General features: G+C 46.5%; 1 protein-coding gene across 2 annotated transcripts in view; it reads right to left on the bottom strand.

Moving 5' to 3' along the window:
* LOC122379925 (phosducin-like protein) overlaps positions 1-12260 on the bottom strand; it is a 91164-nt gene extending 78904 nt beyond the window's left edge. Inside the window, exons 1-2 of one of the 2 annotated variants that reach the window (XM_043362626.1) lie at positions 12129-12260; positions 2885-3079 (exon numbers count right to left, since the gene is read on the bottom strand). In XM_043362626.1, coding sequence (XP_043218561.1) covers positions 2885-3070 — 186 coding nt within the window. In that variant the 5' untranslated portion in view covers positions 3071-3079; positions 12129-12260. Of the gene's footprint in view, positions 1-2884; positions 3080-12098 lie in introns of both variants that reach the window. The other variant, XM_043362710.1, reaches the window with a different exon arrangement.
* Between the last annotated feature and the right edge of the window lie 13837 nt (positions 12261-26097).

The following is a 26097-nucleotide window of genomic DNA, read 5'->3' as shown; positions in this document are numbered from 1 at the left end:
TTGATGTCACACACAAATAGACTTTTAAAAAAAGTACCGCAGAGTACCGCTTCGAAAATCTCGCTACATGTCAATGATTCATTGCACTACAAGATCCAACAGTCATTTTTTGCGACTTTTTGCGACTTTGGATGTAGCAGCCAAACATCAACCCGCGCCGGACCGGTGCTCGGCGTCAAACGCGCCGGGCCGGGAGGTGTTGATTGAACACTCCCCTTCTAACTCGGCTCTTGGGCCACATAGCGACACGTAGTAAGTGGCATTCGAAAGAGCGCCCAAAATTCCAGATGGAGTAATTAGTCATTTCTAGGTCAGGTCAAAGGTCACGTCACCAGAGGTCATCAAAGGTAAAATGTTGCATATATCAACATTTCTCGAAAACCGGCCCTTACCTCGGGGACCAATAGAGCTACATCGTCGCGGAAAACTGCATTCAATTGCTCTTTTAGCGGTCTTTCTGAAATAAGCCCTCAGATTTGGCTTAACCCTCGCCCCTAGTGGTGTTTTTCCAGCCGCGAACGTATAGAAGGGGTCCGTTGGACCCCCCGCCGTTTCGCCCCTGATCGAGCTAGAGCTTCGCGGAAAAGACGAGCGTGTTGCCCGTGACAAGAGGAAGCTGATGATACCCGATTGTAAGGTCCTAATTAATCAGTTGGCCTTCCAGGTCAGGTCAATGACCCAAAAGTCGGAAAAAATCGGGACCTGTTAAAACGTCGTAAAGGCCAAAGGGTGGCTGCTATGGGTTTTTTGGGTGCTGATCACGAACATAATGTTATTTACGATCATAAATGATGTCTTCATACATTTAGGCCAGGTCGGGTCAGGTCAGGTCAGGTCAACCAGTAAGGGTTTTGCCGGGTATTTGCAGTAGGTGGCAACCGCCTCTGACAGCTTTGTAACATGTTACGAAGGCACCAAAGCTACATAGTAAATGTTCAAATGGTTTCTAGATTCGAATTCAGCTCCAAAAACTAGGCTAGAAACATGTAAAACTCGAAAAAGTGAACAAAGGTCATCAAAGGTCAATGACCTTACCTGACCTTCTGGTGACCTTGACACCAACCCTAATGCATGGGAGCAACATAATATCCCATGTTTGAACGCTTTAAACCAAGAAAAGACTGCAAACCCGCGGCTAATGCGACCCGACATACGCTGAATCGCGATTCCGGCCAAACATGGTCTCGAAAGAAGGTCACAGGTCAAAGACCATTAAGGTCAGGGTCATGAAATTTTCAGGTTAGCTGTAAAAGTAGTTATCGCGAGGGTACTGAAAGTTTCGTTGCGATCGGCCGCTTTTTACGCGAATTACTCGCGAAAAACCAAGGGTTCCGTTCGAAGATTCAGGCCCTGTCGCGCTAGAATGGCATATCGGCCCACTGTGCGGTGGCTCGCGCCCTGACCTCGCCTGAGGGGCCGTGACGTCAGTGTCACCGGCCGGCGTTCAGAGCCAGCCGGCCGAGCCGCAGTCTACGCGGCGCGAGCGAGCAGTGAGGGCCGGCGGCGGGCGCGGCTGAGATAGCTGGAAGATGAAAGATAGCGCCAGTTGTCTGCGTTTGATGCGATTGTTGTTTTGACTGGTAAGTCAAAGTACCATTTACGAGTAGCATTTGCAAGATTGTGCCTTGTAATATCGTGCGGTCTAGGCTATAGTTCATTGTAGCTCTAGCCTCTAAGGTGTTGACATGTTTGATCTAGCCTGTCGCACTGTTCCGGAAAGTGGTGCAGGTATTTTTGTGATTTTTTCATGAATTGAATGTCTGATTTTCCCTCATGTCTTCCCGCAGACGTCCTGCAACTCGTCAGCGCGCCTTGTGGCAGGCCTACTGTCGGCAATGCGGTAGCGAAGTGGCTGTCCGGAAGCTGCGACCGGAACGGGGGATGCGCAGACCGTCTAGTCAGGCACTGCCAGCTGCCTAGGGACATCGAGGCCGCAAATGAGCCGGTGCCTAACGGTCCGCCGAGTGATCCTCCCAGCGAGGGTTAGTGAAGAAGTGAACTTCCACCAGTTCTGGCGTGCTAGCGGCTAGCGTCAGAGCCGGTAGAACCCAATTCCGTCCCACGCCCCCATGGGGGCGCCCCTGGGCCCCATGCCCCATCACCGATGCCGCCGCCGTCGTTTTGTTTGTTTGTTGTAAATTGACCTGTATGGTGTGTTGAAATATACACTTCTTACATGCCTTTTTTACAAGTCTAGAGAACGGGAAGAGAGCGTCGGAAACACATTCTGAGTAGGTATGTTGCGAACACGTTGAGAGGGCGTTGCGAAAATGTTTAGGACGTTTACTCAGGGTCGCAGGGACGGCAATACGAAGTAGCGACAACGTGGTGCGCACGTGATGTCGTGATAATAACGTCGCAGAGACGTTGCCAAAGCGTTCTATACTCCTTGTAGTCACGTTGCGGAAACGTGGTGACAACGTTCCAGAAACACTGTTGGTACGTTACAGAAAACATTTCATAACGTTGGCGGGACGTTGTAAGAACAGTTTTGGGACGTCACGGCCACGTTACAGAAACGTTGTGATGACATTCAAATGCATGGTCGGATGACGTTGTCACTTGTCACGCCGTTGTCTGGAGTCTACAAAATTACGTTGTCACAACGATAAATATGGACGTTGTGGTAACCATTTGACAACGTTTAAACGACGTTGTAACAACGGCAAATTGTTAGCTGGGTCAATACTAGAGTTATTTTGCTAGTAAAAGGCAACAAAATTGAAAATTGATTTACAAAAATGCATATAAATGGTTAAGAGATAATTATAAGGAAATGTTGATTGAATGATTTTTAAATATTGAACCGTGAAACTATATTCTGGTAGGTAATAGTAGAAAATAGTCCATGCAACCTTGTATTTAGAGCCTTGGGCGGCCTTACATTGGCGGCGGCGCCGCTCCAGGCGTGTGGCGGCGGCGGCGGCGGCGCGCCGGCGCCGGTCGGCGCGCCGTCCGGTCCGTCCTCGGCCGGGTCGTGGTCGCTGTCGGCAGCGCCGGCCTCGTCCTCGCTGGAGCTGCAGTAGTAGTGCAGCTTCTCACCCAGCAGCTTATCATCCAGCGTGGCCATGCCAGCGACCTGAAGGCAAACGGAGACCGCCCGCACAATGGCATGGAGCTGCTATAACATACATGGGGGGGGGGGGTGTGGAACGGAGTCCCTCGTTTTCTCGCAAATAGCTCAAGTAAACAGCGACCGATCGCGACGAAACATTCAGCATCCTCAGTTGATCAATTTTACACCATAGACTTCTATATACCCGGCCTGGACACAGAAAAATCTGATCATGACCATAGAGATCTTATAATATAGAGATGCCCTGGTACTAAAAAACCTAACGTTTCTTGGGCGTTTTCTAAGCAAGAAATTACGCTCTTTGAATATCGTGATTTGTGTCTGTACCCTCTCCTAAAAAGAAAATGAATGATAATTAATAATTATACGTATTTCTTCATTATATGAGGTGTAGAAATAAAGGATCACATCAATCCACTTTAAATGTTTTTGTTGCGATAATGTCTTATGTTCTCGGACACGTCGGACACATCTCATGGAATATATTGGAATTGAAGTTGACGTTGGGATAGCATTGAAGTATCGCTGTATTTTCCAAAGTTAGTTATTTGATAAATATATTCGGCTCCTGATACTGGGGTATATTTAAAGGTTTTCAGGTCAAACATACTGTTGAAAATGATAACTTAAATGTTAATTAGCAATCATGTGTGCGATGAACTTTTCAATAAGAGATATCATTGGTTGTGCGGTGAGTTCATCATGCATATTTTAGCGCCAATAGGGAATTGCATGTTGCAACGCCAATGTTAAAATACCCAAATCAAAGGGGGCACGGTGCCCCGGTGACCTCCCCCCCGTTCCGCCACCTATGCGTGACACTTTGGGTATTTCGGGTATTATTATGTAAAAAGCGTCGGATCACGACAAAACTGTACCCTCGAGCCGATCATGTTTTTATCTGCGCATAACACATTTCATATATTGCACACAAATAACCGTTGGCTTGTTAGTTGTTTCTTGAGATCATGTTAGGTCATACCTACGATCTCAATTCTAGAAACTACAGCGGGTCCCTATCTTCTCCACAACTGTCATTGACCTCTTGAAAGTCTTAACCCTCGCCCGCACATGCCATTTTCCCATCCTAGAACGCACATGGGGGGGGGGGGGGGGTGGGGGTGGTTGCCACACCCCCCCCCGCGCCATTTCGTTCCTGTTGGAGATAGAGCTTAGCAGTAAAGACCAAAAAGATTCTTTGGGAAGAGACGAATCCAATGATACCCAGTTTTACCTTCTCAGGTCAGTCATTGACCTTCCAGGTCAGGTCAAACTAAAAAATGTTGCTGTTTTGGGTCACCGTTGGATATCAAGTGCGCTGCTTATCAAATACCGATGACGATGCTGTTTTCTGGTGCTAAGCCAGCTAGAACCTCTTTGTCACACTATACGACCAGAATTTTGCTGCTGAGGTCATTTCAGGTCAAGTTAGGTCAAGGTCAATTATATGTGTTTGTATGTCTGTGTGTGTCTGTGTGTATATTGATGTGTGCACCGATTGTTTTTGGGTCCATATCACATGAAATCATGATCTGAGAAGCTTTTACCAAAAATGCAGTCAAAAAACTTCACAAAAAGTAAATTCAGCTTGCCTAAAACGCAATTATCTTAGATGACCTAGGTTGACCTTGACCCTGACCTTGACCCCTGTACATCGTCGAACAATATGTTCCATGATAGGTGGGAGGTAAGACTGGCAAAAAAGGCCGAAATCAGGGTGTCAAAAGCTCACAAGGCCCATGGCAAACGCAAGATGTTGAGAATTGGCCATTTGGGTCATGACATGACCTGAAAAACAATGTCATATCTCCGAAACCAAAAATCACAGAAACTTGAAATTTTCAGTGGATATCAAGAAAGGATAGACGAGCAGCTATACGAAAAATCAGCCTTCTAGCTCTAAAAATGTTGAGTGCAGAGCAGAAAGACTGCCTGGGGGGGTGGCAACCCCCCCCCCATGTGCGGGCGAGGGTTAAGTCACCCAATGGCCAAGGAGCTTAACCCTCGCCCGTATTGGTGTTTTGCCAGCCGTGAACGTATAGGGGGAAATTCGTTGGACCTCCCCCCCCTTGCCGTTCGGCCCCTCATCAAGCTAGAGCTTCGCGGAAAAGTAGCGTGTTGCCCGTGACGAGAGGAAGTCGATGATACCCAATTTTAGGGTCCTAAGTCATTGGCTGACCTTCCAGAGGTCAATGAAAAAAGTCGGGAAAATCGAGAGACGTGTCAGAACTTTGTCAAGTGAGGTTGTTGTGGTTCTTTCGGGGTACTGATCACGAATTTTATCTAAGTTTTGATCACAGATGCGCTCTTCGTGCATTTAGGCCAGGTCGTGTCAGGTCAGGTCAACTAATAGGCGTCCTGCCGGGTATTTATAGTAGGCATCATCCACCACTGACAGCTTCGTAACATGTTACAAATGCACCAAAATTGCTTCGTAACTGCTCATATGGTTGCGAAATTTGAAATCAAATCCAATGTATAAAATTCATCAACTCTACTAAAAATTTCTTCGCTATCGGCCGCTTTTTGCGCGAGTTATTCGCGAAAAGAAAAAAAACGAGGAAAAGGGGGTCTCCTATAAGTGCGAAGGTTAAAATTGGGTAGCAGCGACTTCCTATCGCCACGTGACGGGTAGCACGCTCGTTTTTCTACCGCAAAGCTCCAGTTCAGAGGCCGAGAGGCTGGGGTCCGATCGGCCCTCCCCGTTTATGTTAGCTGCTATGAAAACGCCAATAGAGTGGCAACGGCCTAGTGTTTGACCTGGACTTATCTTTGCATTGAGTTTTATTCACGATCGATGGCAACACAAGTCAAATTCCTAAAACCAGACGTTTCGGCCACAGGGTGCCTTCGTCAGTGGACACTAGTGATTAATTAAATTAAAAACACATAGTATCAAAAACAATCGGTATAAATCGTTCGAAGTCGACACATCGGGCACAGGTTTCGAAATGCATTCTTTGGTTCAACATTAAAAACCTAAATTGAGAACAGTATTCATCACGCCATTGTTCTTGTCGCGTTCTTTTGATATGCTGAAAATTAAATTATATAATGAATGTACCTACAGGTCACAATGTAAATGTCGGAACGTTTAATTCGCTCGCCTTTTCTCAGAGTCTTTCAAAATTCGCCAATCACCTTTCGTTTAGAAATCGTTTACGTTTTGTTTCCTAGTGCCATCATTGCAGCCGCTTTTGCCCAGGTAAAGAATCCAGGTTTTTCGTTCACTGTATCTTGGAAACAGATGTGAGCTGCTTCCAGAGCTTTTCTCACCGATTTTGACATGCCTTTTTCAATGACATGAGCACTGTTCCAGTTTGGTAAATTTTGACATTTTTCGATATGAAGGACGAGTGCGTTCGATCTATTGTGGTTCCGGACATCGCGTTTGTGTTCTTTCAGTCGTGTGTCGAGTCCTCTTCCAGTTTCTCCTATGTACGATTTGTTGCATGGGCCCGAGCAAGGAATTTTGTATACCACACTGTTACTATCTTTCTTTTCTATCTTTCTTTTCGAAACGTCTGGTTTTAGGAATTTGACTTGTGTTGCCATCGATCGTGAATAAAACTCAATCATGTCTGATCATTATCTTTGCATCCCGGGACCGAACGGTCGTGATGTCTGTTCCATCAAGGGAGCCAGTAATTCTATGATGAGGCTTTCTCAGAGGCCCCCATTACCCCCCCCCCCGCCGAGGGGCTCCATTACCCCCAAAGGGGGCATGCCCCACCATTTGCCGACCCCTGGATTAGACAATATACTGAGCTGCCAGCTGCGGGTGACCGAGCTCTCCGAATTCCACGCTGGTTTGGCTTTGGAGCCGCAGCAGACGGCGAAGGTCAAGGTCATTGCTAAGGCGGCGGCGGGCGCGCAGCGTCGAGCCGATGAACCAGAAGCCGGCTGCCGGGTATTTAGTTGCCAGGCTGATTTGATCCCTCATAGTCGGAAATTGGGCTACTAGAACTGAAAATTGATTTGTTTGTAAATAAATAAGCGATTTGATAGTGTAAATCACCTGGATTACAACTTTTAAAAATATTGTAACCCTCGCCGGCACAGGGGGGGGGGGTTGATGCAACCCCCCCCCTAAGGTTTTCGCGAATAACTCGCGTAAAAAGCGGCCGATCGCGCCGAAACTTTCAGTACCCTCGCATTCATCAATTTTACACCTACCCTGTAAATTTCATGACCCTGACCCAAATGACCTTTGACCTGTGACCTCTTTTCCGAGACCATGTTTGGCCGGAATCGCGATTCGGCGTATGTCGGCTCGCATTAGCCGCGCGTTTGCAAGCTTTTCGTGGTTTCAAACGTGTGAAACGTTCAAACATGTGATTTGATGTTGCTCCCATGCATTAGGGTGGGTGTCAAGGTCACCTGAAGGTCAGGTCAGGTCATTGACCTTTGGTGACCTCGGTTCACTTTTTCGAGTTTTACATGTTTCTAGGCTAGTTTTTGGAGCTGATTTCGAATTTAGCAACCATTTGAACATTTACGAAGTAGTTTTGGTGCCTTACGTTACGTTACGAAGCTGTCAGAGGCGGTTGACACGTATTACGAATACCCGTCACGACCCCTACCGGTTGACCTGACCTGACCCGACCTGGTTTAACTGCTTAAAGACATCATCTCTGATCAAAACTAACACGATATTCGTGATCAGCACCCCGAAAAACCTCATAGCAGCCACACTTTACGACTTTCTAACAGGTCCCGATTTTCCCGATTTTTGGGTCATTGACCTGACCTGGAAGGTCAACCGATGACCTAGGACCTTAAAATTAGATATCATCGGCTTCCTTTCGTGACGAGCAGCACGCTCGTTTTTTTTTTTCCGCGAAGCTCTAGCTCGATCAGGGGCCAAACGCGAGGTGGGGGGTCGTACCCCCCCCCCCCGTGCCGTCGAAGGACTCAAAGTGGCCTGTGCCGGCGAGGGTTAATGCAAAATACTTCAGTTGCAAGGATTCTAAGGGTTGGTACTTTTCAGGTACCACAAAAATTCGTTATTAAAGAGATTAGGTGCATATTTGGCCTAATTTGTGCATTCGCCAGATAGCCCATCGTGAAAACGGCTATTTACATTATGTATATTACTTTTGAAAGCATTTTCTTGCGACCATTCGGTCATCTATGCCTAGTGGCTAGTGCCTTAATAACCAAGATGTCATCCGTAAGAGAGCAAATAGTAAATGAATCATTGAATATATTAAAGAAGACAATTATATAACAGCAGACCGTTTTTGTCTAAAACGACTTCTTCAGCGGTTAAAAGAAGCGCTGAAGAAGTTTTTTAGACGAAACCGGTCGGGTTTTATATAATTGTCTCTTTTAATATATTCATTTACTACTTGCTCTCTACTATAGGTAGCAGGTACACTCGTCCAATATGTCTGCATGATGTCATCAATCTATGTTTTTACTTTCTTCCCGAAGCAGTCGGTGTTTAAGAGCCTCACGAGCTACCTGCGCTCAAAAAAGTTACTTAAAAAACGCCCAAGAAACGGTACGAAATTGAGTGTTTTAACATTGTATGGGCATCTCTATATTATAAGATCTCTATGATCATGACCACAACGGCCCTTAAAGGGAGATAATGAGCTTTCTTTTTTCTTTAATAAAAATTACTCGACATCTATACTATTTCTACTGTAGTTTCTATAAAATATGAAAATTTCCTAGCACATTTTCGTATGTGAAAAAGGTTTTTATTTTTGCAAAAAAGAAGCAGTACTTGCAGTACTTGTAACACCCACCGAAATGCGTTGTCCTTCTCTATGAAAAAGTCGCAGTATATGGCGCTTTTGTTTCAAACAGCGACGCTTGGGTTTTTGTTTATGTTATCGCCTTATCGTTGCTTGGTTGTAAGGATTCTAATTTGAATTAGAGTTAATTCGGTTTAGAATTAATTAGATTCTAATTCGGGGGTAGGGGAAAGTGGGGTAAGACGGGCACCTTAACTTTGGAGCCATTTTTCGGCCGGTTAGAAACATCATAGAAACGGGAAACTGGGTGAAAACCTTTTTCAGACATTTTACTTTCATTTGCCAGAAGATGAGACTTAGACCTGATTCAACAAATAAACTGCAGCTATTTTTGCAAAACCTTGCAAAAACCCGTCTTACCCCACCCCATGGGGTAAGACGGTCACATGGGTAGGGCAAGACGGCCAGCTTCTTTCACCGATCAGCGCAGCTCGCAACAAATGCCCGAGATTAGCCGCATTTATACAGTCGCTCGTTGGTCTCAAGTGCTTCGGAAATGGCAGTATACGAGATTCGTGCAGAAGGCGTATGCTCCTATATAGGCCCTAGTTCAGAAGCCATGTAGAACCGTTTTTCACATTCATTATTCGAGAATAAACTGTGCCGAAGGAATATTGCTAACATGTCTGTGAGTATCGGAATCGAACATATTCTTATTAGAAATGCTTCTTTTTTCCTACAGCAACAAAAATATTTTCACCATTACAGACCCATTGGGTTCATAGTTGCCCGTCTTACCCCAAACTCAATGTCAGAAGTTCAGCACGATTTTTCGCTGTGGACAATTTGATGCAGACAAAGCAAATCCGCCGTAAATGAACACTGTTGGCATATGAGTGTACCACAAGTGATTGCGAGTTTTTAACTCTATAGTGCTGTACACAAAAGCTTGCACAATACATTATGGATGTTTTCAATGAAATGAGTGTTTTAAAGAAATCAAAATAAAAGATTATCGACTGAACACAAATTCACCAGACTTGAATGGTGGTGTGTAGTGGGAAAGGCAATTCTGGTCCTAACTTTTCTTGCTCGTAGCGCTATTGGTTTGGTCTGCAGAAGGGGTGCCCGTCTTACCTACCCTGACCGTCTTACCCCACTTTCCCCTACATAGTGCCTACTCTTCTTTGTTTCCAAGTATTGTTTTGCGCCACAAATGAACGGCATGCGCCAGAAACGCAGCCAAATCTTGCGATTGCGACTACGAAATTCATTATTTTGGCCTCAGAGCCTGAAGCGAAAAATACAAGCATATTTATTTCAAAAAGACTTCAGGTTTGTCGAACGGTGTTATGAGAATTTTGATAACAGTACTGCATAAGTTTTTCAGTGATGCCGCAAAAGTGTTGTATCTATCTTCTTTTATTGTGCAGTCGGCGGGACCGATTCAAAATTGAGTCGTTGCTACTAAAATAGCAGCATATGGCCTCAGATGATGAACAGAAAAATAGTTGCGTAAATTTAGACATAAACCACCCCCAAACCATGAATATCTTTTGAAGGCACTATAGACGACCATTAACTAACTAGATGTGATGAAGATCAAATGTAAGGAATACGCTCATTTTACAAAATTACATGCAAGTACCAAAAAGTGATGTAAGTACTTATTCAACGGTCATTTTCAGCGCTCCCCGCTAACGTGACTTCAAGTTGAGATATTTGCGGCAAGGTACCGCATTGAGCAAAATGGTTTTAATTTACATTATAACTTGTTGTGTTTTGTCAGAAAATGATCTTAACTCAGATTTTGTGGAAAAAGGTCATTATCTCCCTTTAACCTTCGCCCCAGTGGGGGGGAGGGGGGCATGTGTTACCACCCTGTCGCGTTTTTTTTTTTTGCGTGTGAATTAAAACCCGCGGCGCGTAGCGCCGCAGGCTACCGCGCTGCTTGGGATAGCCTGCTGTACCAGTACATCCGGCAAAACAAAAAATCAAACCTGGAAATTAATGTTCTTAGCGAAAAAGCGGAAACCTTCCTTGCTTACTGCACAAAAATTTGTGCAGTATTCGACTATTCGATAATAAAACATGCCTTTGTTCTGTAACCTATCCATCAAGATTCCCGGTTGTCCATTGCATTCCTTTCTCAATAAAGTTGTGAATCTTGGAAACTGAGGTGCCATGGTGCCATCATTACCAAGGTGATTGGTACACAAATACAAGCTGCCAAATCAAATGTGTTCTTCATTTCACGCTGTCGTGAAATGAAATTCTCGACCAATCAAAACGTTCCATTGTTTTGCTGATGCTGCTTGCTTAGCAAACATTCACAAGAGATGCCGAAACTACCCCATGGAGTAGTTTGAGCATGGTGAAACTGGATTATCCCCATGGGGTAGAATGGAAATCTACCCCATGCCGAAGTTACCCCACTTGGTGAAACTGGGCCCTGCAGTAAAACGGTTTTCCTATCACCATTTTCAAGTCAATTCGCCGAATTTAATCAAATCACGCTAATTCCTAGTGGAAATTGGAAGCCTTTTTTCGGTATTAGTATATATTAGGTCCGAGTGGACAATTGTGACGCTGTTGATACAAATATGTAACAGCAAAAAATTTAGGTTTTAGGTTAGGTTAGGTTAGGTTAGGTTGTAGGTTTGTAGGTTTTAGGTTGTAGGTTTGTAGGTTAGGTTATGTTAGGTTAGGTTGTAGGTTTGTAGGTTGTAGGTTGGTAGGTTGTAGGTAAATAGGTAAGGTTAGGTCAGGTTTGATCATGTTTTTCTTTTATTTCCAGGACATATAAGTATCATTTTTGGATTCAGGATGTCAAATAATGTAAGAATATGAAAACTTTATCTTTTAACAGTCACTCGGACTTAATGTATACTTTTACCCCTTTTTTCTCCAAAAAGTGGATGCGACACCACAAGTACCGGCTTGTTATACCATTTTTCACCCTTAGTAGCGGGGGCTGCATTTATGCCCATGTATGGTCATCAAAAGTCCATTTATTGACCAATCAATTTTTGGATGTTCGCCTCGTAGTTTCCCCAACTGACTTGCCTAAAACCTACCAACCTACAACCTACAAACCTACAACCTAACAACTTAAAACCTACAAACCTACCTACCTACAACCTAAAACCTACAAACTTACAAACCTACAACCTAATCTAACCTAAAACCTTAACTTTTTGCTGTTACATATTCGTATCAATAGCGCCACAATTGTAGTTAGGATCTAAACTTGACATGTTCTCCCCTCCCCATGACATATTCTCCCCTATATTTCCTTAACTTTCCAAACAACTCACCCAAGGCAGTATATTGATATACCAACTCACCGTGAATCTTCAGTGATGCGTGTGTGATGAGTAGTTCTCTATATACCGTCATGGAGGATACCGTGATGAGTAGATGTCACAGCGTAGGTATTTGGAAATTCCGACCTCGACGAGCATCTGTGGTAGAAAACCACCACTTTGGTACACGTCTATCAATTCAGCAGCAACGAATATCAGCCTCACAGCAGCATATTTCGGGGTCTTTCGATTTGGCTGAAAATCGGTATACAGGGCCTCCTTGATGCGCTGATTCCGAAAATGTACCTTTTTGGGGTGGTATTTTGCACCGTTAACGAGTTAACGACCAATTAACATTTTAACGGGAAACGGCGGGGTCTTTCGATTTGCCTGAAAATCGGTATACAGGGCCTCCTCGATGCGCTGATTCCGAAAATGTACCTCTTTGGGGTGGTATTTTGCACCGTTAACGAGTTAACGACCAATTAACATTTTAACGGGAAACGGCAGGGTCTTTCTATTTGCCTGAAAATCGGAATACAGGGCCTCCTCGATGCGCTGATTCCGAAAATGTACCTCTTTGGGGTGGTATTTTGCACCGTTAACGAGTTAACGGCCAATTAATATTTTAACGGGAAACGGCGGGGTCTTTCGATTTGGCTGAAAATCGGTATACAGGGCCTCCTCGATGCGCTGATTCCGAAAATGTACCTCTTTGGGGCGGTATTTTGCACCGTTAACGAGTTAACGGCCAATTAACATTTTAACGGGAAACGCGGGTTCTTTCGATTTGGCTGAAAAACGGTGTACAGGGCCTTCTCGATGCGCTGATTACGAAAATGTACCTCTTTAGGGTGGTATTTTGCACCGTTAACGACTTAACGACCAAATGACATTCTAACGGGAAACGGCGGGGTCTTTCGATTTGGCTGAAAACCGGTATACAGGGCCTCCTCGATGCGCTTATTTCGAAAATGTGCCTCTTAAGGGCGGTATTTTGCACCGTTAACGAGTTAACGATCCGTTAACATTTCAGCAGCATATATCGATTTCAGCAGCAAATTTTCGGGGTCTTTCGATTTGGCGAAAAATCGGTATACAGGGCCTCCTCGATGCGCTAATTCCGAAAATGTACCTCTTTGCGGTGTTATTTTGCACCGTTAACGAGTTACGGCCAATTAACATTTTAACGGGAAACGGCGGGGTCTTTCGATTTGGCTGAAAATCGGTGTACAGGGCCTTCTCGATGCGCTGATTCCGAAAATATACCTGTTTTGGGTACTATTTCGCACCGTTAACGAGTTAACGACCAATTAACATTTTAACGGGAAACGGCGGGGTCTTTCGATTTGGCTGAAAATCAGTATACAGGGTCTTTTCGATGCGCTGATTACGAAAATGTGCTTCTTTAGGGTGGTATTTTGCACCGTTAACGAGTTAACGACCAAATGACATTTTAACGGGAAACGGCGGGGTCTTTCGATTTTGCTGAAAATCGGTGTACAGGGCCTCCTCGATGCGCTGATTTCGAAAATGTACCTCTTTTGGGTACTATTTTGCACCGTTAACAAGTTAACGACCAATTAACATTTTAACGGGAAACGGCGGGGTCTTACGATTTGGCTGAAAATCAGTATACAGGGTCTTTTCGATGCGCTGATTACGAAAATGTGCCTCTTTAGGGTGGTATTTTGCACCGTTAACGAGTTAACGACCAAATAGCATTTTAACGGGAAACGGCGGGGTCTTTCGATTTCGCTGAAAATCGGTATACAGGGCCTCTTCGATGCGCTGATTCCGAAAATGTACCTATTTGGGGTGGTGTTTTGCACCGTTAACGAGTTAACGGCCAATTAACATTTTAACGGGAAACGGCGGGGTCTTTCGATTTGGCTGAGAATCAGTATACAGGGCCTTTTCGATGCGCTGATTACGAAAATGTGCCTCTTTAGGGTGGTATTTTGCACCGTTAACGAGTTAACGACCAAATAACATTTTAACGGGAAACGGCGGGGTCCTTCGAGTTGGCTGAAAATCGGTATACAGGGCCTCCTCGATTAACGAGTTAATTCGTTAACGGTGCAAAATGCCACCCCAAAGAGGTACATTTTCGGAATCAGCGCATCGAGGAAACCCTGTATACCGATTTTTAGCCAAATCGAAAGTTAAAATGTTAATTGGTCGTTAACTCGTTAACGGTGCAAAATATCGCCCCAAAGAGGTACATTTTCGAAATCAGCGCATCGAGGAGGCTCTGTATACCGATTTTCAGTCAAATCGAAAGACCCCGCCGTTTCCCGTTAAAATGTTAATTGGTCGTTAACTCGTTAACAGTGCAAAATACCACCCCAAAGAGGTACCTTTTCGGAATCAGCGCATCGAGGAGACCCTGTACACCGATTTTCAGTCAAATCTAAAGACCCCGAAAATTTGCTGCTGAAATCGATATAAGCTGTTGAAATGTTAACGGATCATTAACTCGTTAACGATGCAAAATACCACCCTAAAGAGGCACATTTTCGAAATCAGCGCATCGAGAAGGCCCTGTATAATGATTTTCAGTCAAATCGAAAGACCCCGCCGTTTCCCGTTAAAATGTGAATTGGTCGTTAACTCGTTAACGGTGCAAAATACCACCCCAAAGAGGTACAGTATATCTAAAAAGTATGTCCCCTGGTTTGGCTCTCCCACAGGAGGCGAATTGGTAACTTGGCTGAATCCCAGTTGCGGCACCCGGCCGCCAGGGTCGCTGCTGCGCGAGCGGCCTTGACCGCTCGCATGTCATTGGCAGTTCGGTCCCTCCCCATCTATACCGAGGTGGGGAAGGGAGAAGAGGGGAAGAGAGGGGAGGGAGCGGCACTCGCTCGGCACTGGGCGATACCTGGCTGACCCTGCGCTCCCTCGCTGACCTCCGTCCTGCCCTCAGGCGAAGATCGACTTCCTCGGCCCGTAGCGGCCGAGCGGAAAACCGAGCTCGCGGGGCGCGACTCCATTGTCCCAATCTTATAAATGAAATGCTGTCGTATTCACGGCATTAGATAATGTGTTCACTGCATTTTACCACAGCAGTCGATGTGGTAAAATGCAGTCCAAAACAAACGGAAGCACACGATTGATGCATAATGCGCCCTCCCATTCAAATAAGGCCGCCCACTTCAACAGATGGTGTAGTTTCTTAGGGCGTAACAGATGCAAAACGCTACCGAACTTTTTTAGCTCGGCCACTAGGACCGTTCATATACAATTGACTGAAATGCGTGAAAACCATTTTGTATTTAATAGCCGTTTTCTGCACCCAAACATAAGCCAGTGACGCCCTGTCCATTCTAAAGCGTTCATGAGATCGGTCCCAGCACCCGATTTGATATGAGAAAGTCGTTCAAAAAGCATCTTATCTCTAACCAATTTATTTATCATGGCCATTTTTACAGGACGTCTATAGAGCTTTGACTTTTACATTTCTTCCTCGTTCAGGAGCAACGTTTTAGCCCTCACCAGGTTTCAGGTTTTCTGAATACCGAGGGGGCGTTGGGGGGTTGGAACTGAGGGAACAACCCCCTTCGCCGATTCGCCCCTAATTGAGCTAGACCCTCACGAAAGAAACGATCGTGTCCGTTGTTACGAAATGCAGCGATTGGTCTCCGATTTTAAGGACTAGGGTCAGCCGATGACTTCTGAGGTCAGGTCAAGTGGTCCAAGGCACAGGTTCGGTTTTTGGTAAATAACTTCGCTAAAAATGATCGCAGATCCGCGATTTTAGCCTCTTCGTGTTTGTCTAGCTCAGGCGTGTCGAATGGTATACTTTTTCTTCGGGTGAGATCAACTTCAGGTGTTAACTTTGGGTCAAGGTCAGGTCACAGCCCGTCAGGTCACAAAGCTGGTCAAAGGAGGTCATATTGCATATCAATCGATTTGGCAGGTCTTTCCATGTCCATTAGTGGCTTTATCGACTCGGTAGCTTTAGTTGCACCTACCACACACAAGTTCACGATCCCCACGAACCCACATCAGTGTCCGTTCGCTTGGTGTGTGACTCCTTGACCTTTGGCCGCGATAACTGCCAGCCCACCGGAGCACCCCTCCCTACACGCGCTGCCCCGCCCGATCCCCTCCCTCCCCCCCCCCCCCCGGGGTCGTGTCACGAAGGTTCGGGCTTACGCTACTACCGGCCGCTGCGCAGCTGTCACCTAGCGCTTGGGAATGTGTGGTCTGGTGCAGATTCAGCCAACTACCGGCAGTATCGGCTCGCGACACCAGCGCCACGTAGTGGCGACGGTACATTCTTTTTAGACATACTGTACCTTTTCGGAATCAGCGCATCGAGGAGACCCTGTACACCGATTTTAAGCCAAATCGAAAGCAGAGGTCATAAAAGTCGCCAACTCGTCCACACCCGTGGGTAACCAATTCAAGTCTTTCACTGACAAGCCAGGTAACCACTCAAGGCAAAGCCATTTTAGAAAAGAGGAACAAATCTTGCTAGAATATAGAGCAAACATTGATTTCCTTATCTCTGTAAAAAAGCAAGTGTTTTTTCATATCTTCAAAAGAAAGGTGCACAGTCAACAAATTTAGTGAAAAGTGATGTCGTGTGCTACATGAGATAGCGCCGGTCTCAGGTAGCACGCTCGGCAACTTTCCTGCCACGAACATTTACACATCTAGGTAGCAAGCAAGTACAAGTACTTGGACTTAGATATGCGAAACCAAAATCTGTTCATCATACGATCAGTTTGTGGTAAATTTGGAGTCTATATTTTTGCATTTATTAACGACTTTTCTTCCAAAAAAACATTAAAACAGGGATTTGTCATTCGTTTCGTTGCTCTTTTTGTGGCAATCTTCGAGCAAGTAACAGAGAAATAGAGCTGGGAAAATGCATTACCCCAACCTTCCGGCCACGGGGTAGCCACCCTGGTAGCCACCGAGAGCCAAGGGGGAGCGGCCAATGGGAACCGCCGACAGCGAGGTAGCCAGCGTCTGATTGGCGGACTGAGGCCAGTCTGGCGTCAGCTGTTTGGAAGGGTTTGAAACTACAGGCGGTCACCGTCTAATCCTGTAGCGTCTTCCCTGACTTTCTCTTTGGTGTTGCGTATATGTGCCGTGGAACATTTGAGAGTGAGACGTTGGATATGTCCAAATAAGTGCAAGGAGTGGAAGCCAAAGTTGAAGTATGACTATGCAACGAGCGAAAATAAAGCGCGGCCTTCCATATCTTGCGAAATCATGGAAGGTCTGCAGTTTTATGGCGTGAATTCGAAGAGGCATCATCAATTGGTGCACAGAAAATCCTAATATTTTGACTGCTAGTGTCGGTTGCTGGATCTGGATCTGCATTTGCTTCAGGAGAGGCTCATGCTCATTGTTGTCCAGGAAACCAGGTGAGTGTTTAAGTAAATTCATTGAGAGGAGACATAATGTATCGAATACAATTAAGGTGCCTCCCACTTCAACTTAGACCTACCTATGTACCTAATTATACCAACCGAAGTTTCCATACCATGTTAAGAACTTAATTTTAGCAACATAATAATTATTTTTGCAGTAGGTGATTATAGGATACCTATGCGTTTTTTCTACATTTCTACCGCAAGTTCTGCACAATTTTATTTAAACTAATTTATTTCCTACGCATGGTACCGCGCGGAGTAGCTTCTAGAATCCGTCGTCTCCCCTACCAGCAACCATGACAAGCGGAGCCGCTGGAGGGAGGCCCAACGGTCAGTGGACGCTGCCGGCGGCTAAAGTCAACATTCCGCGCACTTCCGAGGCGACAGGGACGCGGGTGCGCGTGGGTCGACGCGCCGGCCCACCCGCCGCGCCGTGCCAAGGGAGAGCGAATGGTGACCAGCTGACCGCTCCGGACGCTGGGGACCTCCCCGCCGTGTAGAACGTCCACTATGACCGTCTGCCCACAGCAGGACTCTGAGCCGTCCAACACGGCTGTCAACGGAGCAGACGCAGACGGCCGGGTTTCTGGTCCGTCCCAAAATGATCATCTGCCAATGCCATCTGCACATTATATGGTCGTTGACTGCGAAATTGTAACAAATCAACGCTTTCCAGGAATCAAAACAGATTGACATTTTATGTCTGACTAACACACTGCTGACGGAAATCATACAAAAGGACTTTCTAGTTTCTAGCCCGCACCGGGCCGGCCCGGTGCTCGGCGCCAACCGAGCCGGGCCGGGGGGGGGGGGGGGTAGGCCGTCTGAACATGACCCCTCGTCTAAACTCGGCTCCTGGGCCACGATACGACGTGGGCGAGGGGGCGGTCGAATGGATCCCCTCGGTTTTTCGCAAATAATTGGCGTAAACAGTGGCCGATTGCGACGAAACTTTCAGTGCCCTCAGGTTAATCAATTCTACATCTACTCTTAAGATTTCATTATCCTGACGCAAATGACCTTTGACCTGTGATCTATTTATCTAGACCATGTTTGACCGGCATTGCGATTCGGCGTATGTCGGCTCGCATTAGCCGCGCGCTTGCAGTCCTTTCGTGGTTTCAACTTTCACGCGTACAAACATGTGATATGATGCTGGTCCCATGCATTATGGTGGATGTCAGCTGTCAAGGTGACCCAGAGGTCAGGTCAGGTCATTGACTTTTGATGACCTCGTTTCACTTTTCGCGAGTTTTACTTGTTTCTAATCTAGTTTTTGGTGCTAATTTCGAATTTAGCAACCATTTGAACATTTACGAGGTAGTTTTGGTGCCTTCGTAACATGCTACGCAGCTGTCAGAGGCCGTTGACACCTACTGCGAATACCTGGCAGGACCGCTATTGGTTGATCTGACCTAGCCTGACCTGGCCTAAGTGGATGAAAACATCATTGATTATCAAAACTAACAGGATATTCGTGATCAGCAACCCTAAAAAAGTAATATTCTCACTCAACGACGCTCTAACAGGTCCCGACTTTACCGTCGTTTGGGTCATTGTTCTGACCCGGAATGTCAACCAATGACCTTGGACCTTAAAAAATTAGGTATCATCGGCTTCCTCTTGTCACGGGCAACAAGTTCGTTTATACCGCAAAGCTCTAGTTCGATCAGGGGCCAAACGGCAAGGCGGGATCCAACGGGCCCCCTCCCCCCCCCCTACCTTCGCTGCTGGCAAGACACCAATACCGGCGAGGGTTGAGTGGCATTCGAAAGAACGTCAAAAAGCAAGACGAAACATTTCGGTCATCTTTAGGTCAGGTCAAAGGTCCGGTCACCAGAGGCCATCAAAGGTAAAATGTTGCCTACTTCAACATTCTTCGAAAATCCGGTGCATACCTAACTTGGGAACCAGTAGAGCTACAGCGCTGCGAGAAATCGCATTCGATAACCCTTTTAACGCTCGATCCGTAATGTGTCCTCATAGTTGACCCCACGTCAAGGTTAAGTCTCTAGAGGGCAAAAAGTAAAGAAGCCGTTTTTACGAACTGTTTTGCTTCAATAGCTTCAATAACACAAAGGCCCAGGTAGCCACCTGGTAACAACAGGAGCGTCGTGGGTAGCCACCCGCCCACTTTTATGACCTTTGATCGAAAGACCCCGAAAATTTGCTGCTGAAATCGATATAAGCTGCTGAAATGTTAACGGATCGTTAACTCGTTAACGATGCAAAATATCACCCTAAAGAGGCACATTTTCGAAATCAGCGCATCGATAAGGCCCTGTATAATGATTTTCAGCCGAATCGAAGGACCCCGCTGTTTCCCGTTAAAAATGTTAATTGGCCGTTAATTCGTTAACGGTGCAAAATACCACCCGAAAGAGGTACATTTTCGGAATTAGCGCATCGAGGAGGCCCTGTATACCGATTTTCAGGCAAATCGAAAGAACCCGCCATTTCCCGTTAAATGTTAATTGGTCGTTAACTCGTTAACGGTGCAAAATACCACCCCAAAGAGGTACATTTTCGGAATCAGCGCATCGAGGAGGCCCTGTATACCGATTTCCAGCCAAATCGAAAGACCCTGCCGTTTCCCGTTTAAATGTTAATTGGTCGTTAACTCGTTAACGGTGCAAAATACCACCCCAAAGAGGTACATTTTCGGAATCAGCGCATCAAGGAGGCCCTGTATACCGATTTTCAGCCAAATCGAAAGACCCCGAAATATGCTGCTGTGAGGCTGATATTCGTTGCTGCTGAATTGATAGACGTCTTTGGTAGGGGAAACTACTGCTGTCTGCTACCATTTGCACCGCATGTGTCGCTATAGCTGCGACCTATGCATATACAGTAGCGGCGGAACACCTTCAATTAAGGGGGGGGGGGCACCGCCGACTTTTGGTCCCATTCTTTCCATGCAACGCCCATAGGGCTAATGTTAAAATGCCAAAATCAAAAGGGGGCACGGTGCCCCGGTGCCCTCCCCGTTCCGCCGCCTATGTGCATATACACATAAACCGCGACATCTGTGTGCGCTGATTCTAGTTAGCGATTAGCTAGAGCACCAGGGTGGATCTAGACTTTGGGTTTGAGGCAGGGCCGGGATGCGGAGCCGGAGCCGGAGTCGCCGGAGCTGGCATATTTTGCCCGGAGCCGGAGCCGAAGCCGTGAAACAATCCGGCTCCGGGATATATTGTTTCACGGCCCCGGCTCCGGGCAAGATATGCCGGCTCGGCTCTGGCTCCAGCCAAGGGCTCCGCCACCGGGGGGACGGGGGGACACGTCCCACCCAACCAAAATGTTGGGTGGGATATAGTGTCTTTTGTCCCCCCCCCCCCCAAAAAAAAATCTGTCCAAATTTCCCCTTTAGTTATTTAAACGTATTACAGACTTTGTCACTCTAGAAGAAAGGGAACGGCCACGGGGTAAGCCTATGAAAGAAAAATGGCTAGCAGAGGATTACTTCATATGGAAGCGATTGCTTTCAAACTCCATTGCCGCCTTTTATTTCATTTTTCAAGTTGTGGGAGGTTAACAGGCTTTTGCCGTAATACGTAATGTGCAAATATGTACAGAGCTGAAAAAATGGCTTGGCTGTCTCCAACTGTACAATAACAGGCTCAATTATGCCTTCCTGTCTCAAATTGTGCATATATGACATACCACATAATACATATGTCATGGACAACATGGATTATACACATATGTACATTGGTTATACATTTTTCTTTTGAATGTTTTCACCAAAATAACAGGTAACAATCGACCGCCCAAATGGTAACAGAAATATCTTGATATTTTAATGCATGAACATTACAACTTGGTGTCAACGCTAACGCCAGCGGCAAGCAGCGTGATAGTGGCCGTGAAACGGACAGGCGTTTTTAGACGGTCGCCATAGTGTCCGCGCCGGCGAGCGCCAGGTGAAAGCGCCCATTGTTACATTTTATGGCACACAGATGCTACCATTGGGCCCCAATCCCATACTGAACGATACGTAAGCGAATGCAGATGTCTGGGCATCGCTCCGAGCGGCGAAGAGCCTCCGCCCTACCCCATCCGGGCTAACCTGTGCCCGGGCGCCCAACATTTGTTGGGTGGCCGGGCCGCCTGTGGTCCGCGTGACGGGTCGGTGGTCAGGGGGCGCCGCCTCGCGTGGGTAGAGGTGCGAGGCGGCGTGGGCGGAGGCCGACGCTATCACCTGCAGTGTAGTGATACCCTAGATTGTGAATATCTATATTTGTGATGTATGAGTGTCAATCACATGAAGGCGTTGGAGCTAGCTGCAATAGTTTGAGAATGTTTGGGGCAGGGTAACAAACGTTTGCATTGAAACGCTGTTCTCGTAATGGCCAACATATGGTGAATACGTATCGTGGTATCGACTGGTTCTTGTGGATGATGCATGTAGAGTGGCTGATTAATTTATCCCGAGTGCAATAACTATATACTATATAGCTCTTGGCTTTTGTATAAAAGGTGACAACAACATTGTTTAAACTAAGGTGTTATGTATATCTTACCATCAGCAAACGATTCAAAATAAAAATTAACTGAATTCGCAACTGAATTCGCGACAAGTAGATACATGCATGTACCTATTCATGTCTGGGCATCGCTCCGAACGGCGAGGAGCCTCGGCGCTACACCATCCGGCCTAATCCGTGCCCGACCGCCCAACATTTGTTGGGTGGCCGGGCCGCTGGCCACCCGCTATTCTTACAACCGTCTTTGATTTGCAAGACCGCCCCTCCCCTCCCTTAACCTGAACTCCGTGGCGGAGCCATTGGGCAAACCATTTTTTTTTTTACTCTACTTAAAAAAATAATCACGCCAGGGCTATGACGAAAAATAAGTGGCCTAAATCCGATGAGAAAACAGGATTTGGGGGTACCCTAGGTTTAGAGGACTCACAGGGCGATGAGCGAAGAATTGTCCCCCGTCCCCCCCCCAACCAAAAGTCCGTGGCGGAGCCCTTGGCTCCAGCTCCGGCTCCGGCTCCGCACCCCGGCCCTGCCTCAAACTGAAGTCTGGATCTACCCTGGTGCCCTATAGCTAATCGCTAACTATAATCAGCGCACACAGATATCAATATCGCGGTTTATATGTATATGCATTATATGTATATGCAGTGGCGCAGCCAGAATTTTGTTTCGGGGGGGGGGGGTCATCGCCTCCAAAGCGGGCCCCCTAGTGTGCGGGCCCCCCACCCATTTTTCAGAATCTTTCCATATTTCATACGCATTCTGCTGAGCGGGCCCCCTTTACCTGCATGATAACCCTGAGCGAGTTTGAATCGGAAAATTTTGATAGAACAATAGCTCGGTAATCACCCGGTGTTCAATTTCCACGTGAATTGACCATGACAGAAATATGTTACTATGACGTATGAATTCGTATCTTTCGAGGCCGAAATGTGCCCCTTCCGCAATATGCATAGCATATATGCAAACGGAACTGTTGTCTGCTTCTGTCGGACAAGATTTAAGCAGTCTCACGTGCCTGTCCTAACTCAGTCATCTATTGGCTGCTGTAGTAGATTGTGCTTTATTCTTCTTCATTACGTGAATTCACTCACAAGCAGTTTTAACCCTCGCCGGCACAGGGGGAGGGGATGATGCAACCTCCCCCCCCCCCCCCCCTAAGGTTGTTCGCGAATAACTCGGGTAAAAATCGGCCGATCGCGACCAAACTTTCAGTACCCTCGCGTTGATCAGTTTTACACCTACCCTAGAAATTTCATGACCCTCGCCCTTTGACCTGTGACCTACTTTCCGAGACCATGTTTGGCCAGAATCGCGATTCGGCGTATGCCGGCTCGCATTAGCCGCGCGTTTGCAGTCTTTTCGTGGTTTCAAGCATTCAAACATGTGAGTTGATGCTGCTCCCATGCATTAGGGTGGATGTCAAGGTCACCTGAAGGTCAGGTCAGGTCATTGACCTATGATGACCTCGGTACTTTTTTCGAATTATACATGTTTCCAGGCTAGTTTTTGGAGCTGAATCCGAATTTAGCAACCATTTGAACATTTACGAAGTAGTTTTGGTGCCTTCGTAACATGTTACGAAGCTGCCAGAGGCGGCTGGCACGTAGGTACTACGAATACCCGGCAGGACCCCTACTGGTTGACCTGACCTGACCTGACCCGACCTGGCTTAAATGCATAAAGACATCATCTGTGATCAAAACTAACATGATAACTATTCATGATCAGTACCCCGAAAAACCCTATAGCAGCCACAATTAACGACGTTCTAACAGGTCCCGATTTTCCCGATTTTTCGGTCATTGACCTGACCTGAAAGGTCAACCAATGACCAAAAACCTTAAAATTGGGTATCGTCGGCTTCCTCTCGTCACGGGGAACACGCTCGTATTTCCCGCGAAGCTCTAGCTCGATCATGGGCCAAACACGAAGGGGTCGTACCATCCCCCCCTCTTGTGCCGTCGAACGACGCAAAATGGCCGGAATGACCTGTGCCGGCGAGGGTTAACGCGCTCATATGGGACATGTATTGCCATGGGCCGGGTTTGTTGTGGCGTGGTGATGTGGTGACGTAGATTCTGTCTGCTATCGAGGTCCCGGCATGGTGTTACTTAGCGCGGGGTACGGGCCCGACCGTTGCGCCAAGTGCGCTGAAATTTGCGCAACTTATACGTGCCTTTGGGCAACGTGCCTTTGAGGGTCTCACCTCGATCGGATTGATAGCGAGCACATGACGCGTGCTCAAAAAGTGCAAATTCGCGTTATGGACTTTACATGTATGTATAAATCGGCTTGCAAAATCGGGCGAAAATGACTAAATTTGCCAGACACTGGTCCGGTCCCCGTGCAATATCTCGGTAACCGTGGGCCCAATCGCCACGGGGTATCGTGTAGAGAATCGAAAGGGCTATCGAATGGTGTGCGGTGCAGGGATGGCACGCGCCACGTGCACCCGTGAGGGCACTTATGCTGGGAAATTTACGTTTCGGACAGATTTGGGACTTAATGCTATTTTCGGGTGACTGTTTGACGGAGCGGGTTCAAACAACGCCTGTTGGCAAAAGAAATGTAGGGGAGAGGCGGGAGAATTGGGACTTATTTCTCAGGCCATGTTCATTGAGGTATTATTTGGCAAGTATTGTAGCCAAGCTGCTTTGCGCAGCACCAATAAAAGGTCGCACCATTTCTCTGCATTATGCCATCATAAAATAGCGAGCCTGTGCAATGATGTAGCTATATGTGGACAAAAACAAAAACACTCATTTTCAGGAGAATAGGGACACATGCAAGGAGACAAGGGACAGACACGAAGCTGAATTGGGACATATAAAAATCGGGTATTGGGATGACTCTATCTCGAATTATTTGTCGTGTCTATGTTTATAGGCAATCATTTGATACATTGGAACTTATCTTCACACTATCTGTTTCGTTAAATGCCGAGATCGTCTTTCACGATTACGATGTTCCCATAAAATGCACATTTTCCTACCAGAGTAAGACTTTCTGGTCTTTGCTTTGATGTATTTGTGATTAAGGGTGCAGCTGCAACCCCTTCCAAAACACGAAGGTAAAAACACATATTTTTACACCACTTTACCGTTTTTACCATTTGGTGTCCCTATTCTTCCACAACACCGCCATAACAAATCACGCATTTTTTGTCATTTATCAGTTACAGAGCGTGTTCATAGAAACTAGCAATCGCATAAGGACGGTGTTAATCTAACATCGTAACATGTTGAAAAGAAGATAGTTTGTCATATGCAATGCACAGACAACTCAGAATAGCACTCGAAAAAACAAGTTTTTTGGTGCTCAGCCAGCACAGCCCAAACGACGCCCACAAAAGGGTTGCTAAGGCTTCCCATCGTTGCATGACACATAGAATCAAAAGGTAAAGGCAATAACCGTGCAAGGATGCTGTCCATTTTTTAGATATTGGCATGTCCCTATTCTCCTGCGTCCCAATTCTCCCGCCTCTCCCTACCGCCTCTCATGGAAAAATTGTGAAAAGCTAATTGATCAAAAACAAGGTGGAACAAATCGCTGGAGAGAATGGTATTTGTTAATGACTTACTTAATTACACGGGTTTTACTGCATAACCTGGTACGTTTGACAGTTGAAAATGGCATAGTTGGAAAGAGCATTCAATTTTGTCCAAAATCCAATCATCGCTTTTGCATGACGAGCAACTTCTTAAAAATATAAATGTTGGCAACCTCTACATAGTAATTCATCGATGGCTGTCATTTTTCAATAACCTACGTCAACCGTTGTTATAAACTACACATGACATGTTCTATAGTAGAACGCATGCTTATCAGACACGAGCACCTCGATGCAATGGATATTTTTTCCCAATCCAAAATGCTTAGCCGTCAAAAAGCAATCAACCGAAATGGATACATCACCCACGGACACAAGACCAACCAAACGCCCACCGATCGAAAATACCCCTTATTCGCTTTGCGGAGCAAGCGGGTCACCCTAGCGGGCCCCATTTAACCAGGGGCCCGGGCCCTATCCACACGGGGGCCCGGGCCACGTCCACCTGGGGCTCCGGGCCCCGTCCACCCGGGGCTCCGGGGCCCGTCCACCAGGGGGCCCGGGCTCCATCCATCCGGGGGCCG

The sequence above is a fragment of the Amphibalanus amphitrite genome, unplaced genomic scaffold (assembly GCF_019059575.1).
Source record: "Amphibalanus amphitrite isolate SeventyFive unplaced genomic scaffold, NRLGWU_Aamphi_draft 000000F_arrow, whole genome shotgun sequence".
Taxonomy (NCBI): domain Eukaryota; kingdom Metazoa; phylum Arthropoda; class Thecostraca; order Balanomorpha; family Balanidae; genus Amphibalanus; species Amphibalanus amphitrite.
The sequence above is the reverse complement of the archived record's forward strand: the minus strand, read 5'-3'. Positions and strand labels throughout refer to the sequence as shown.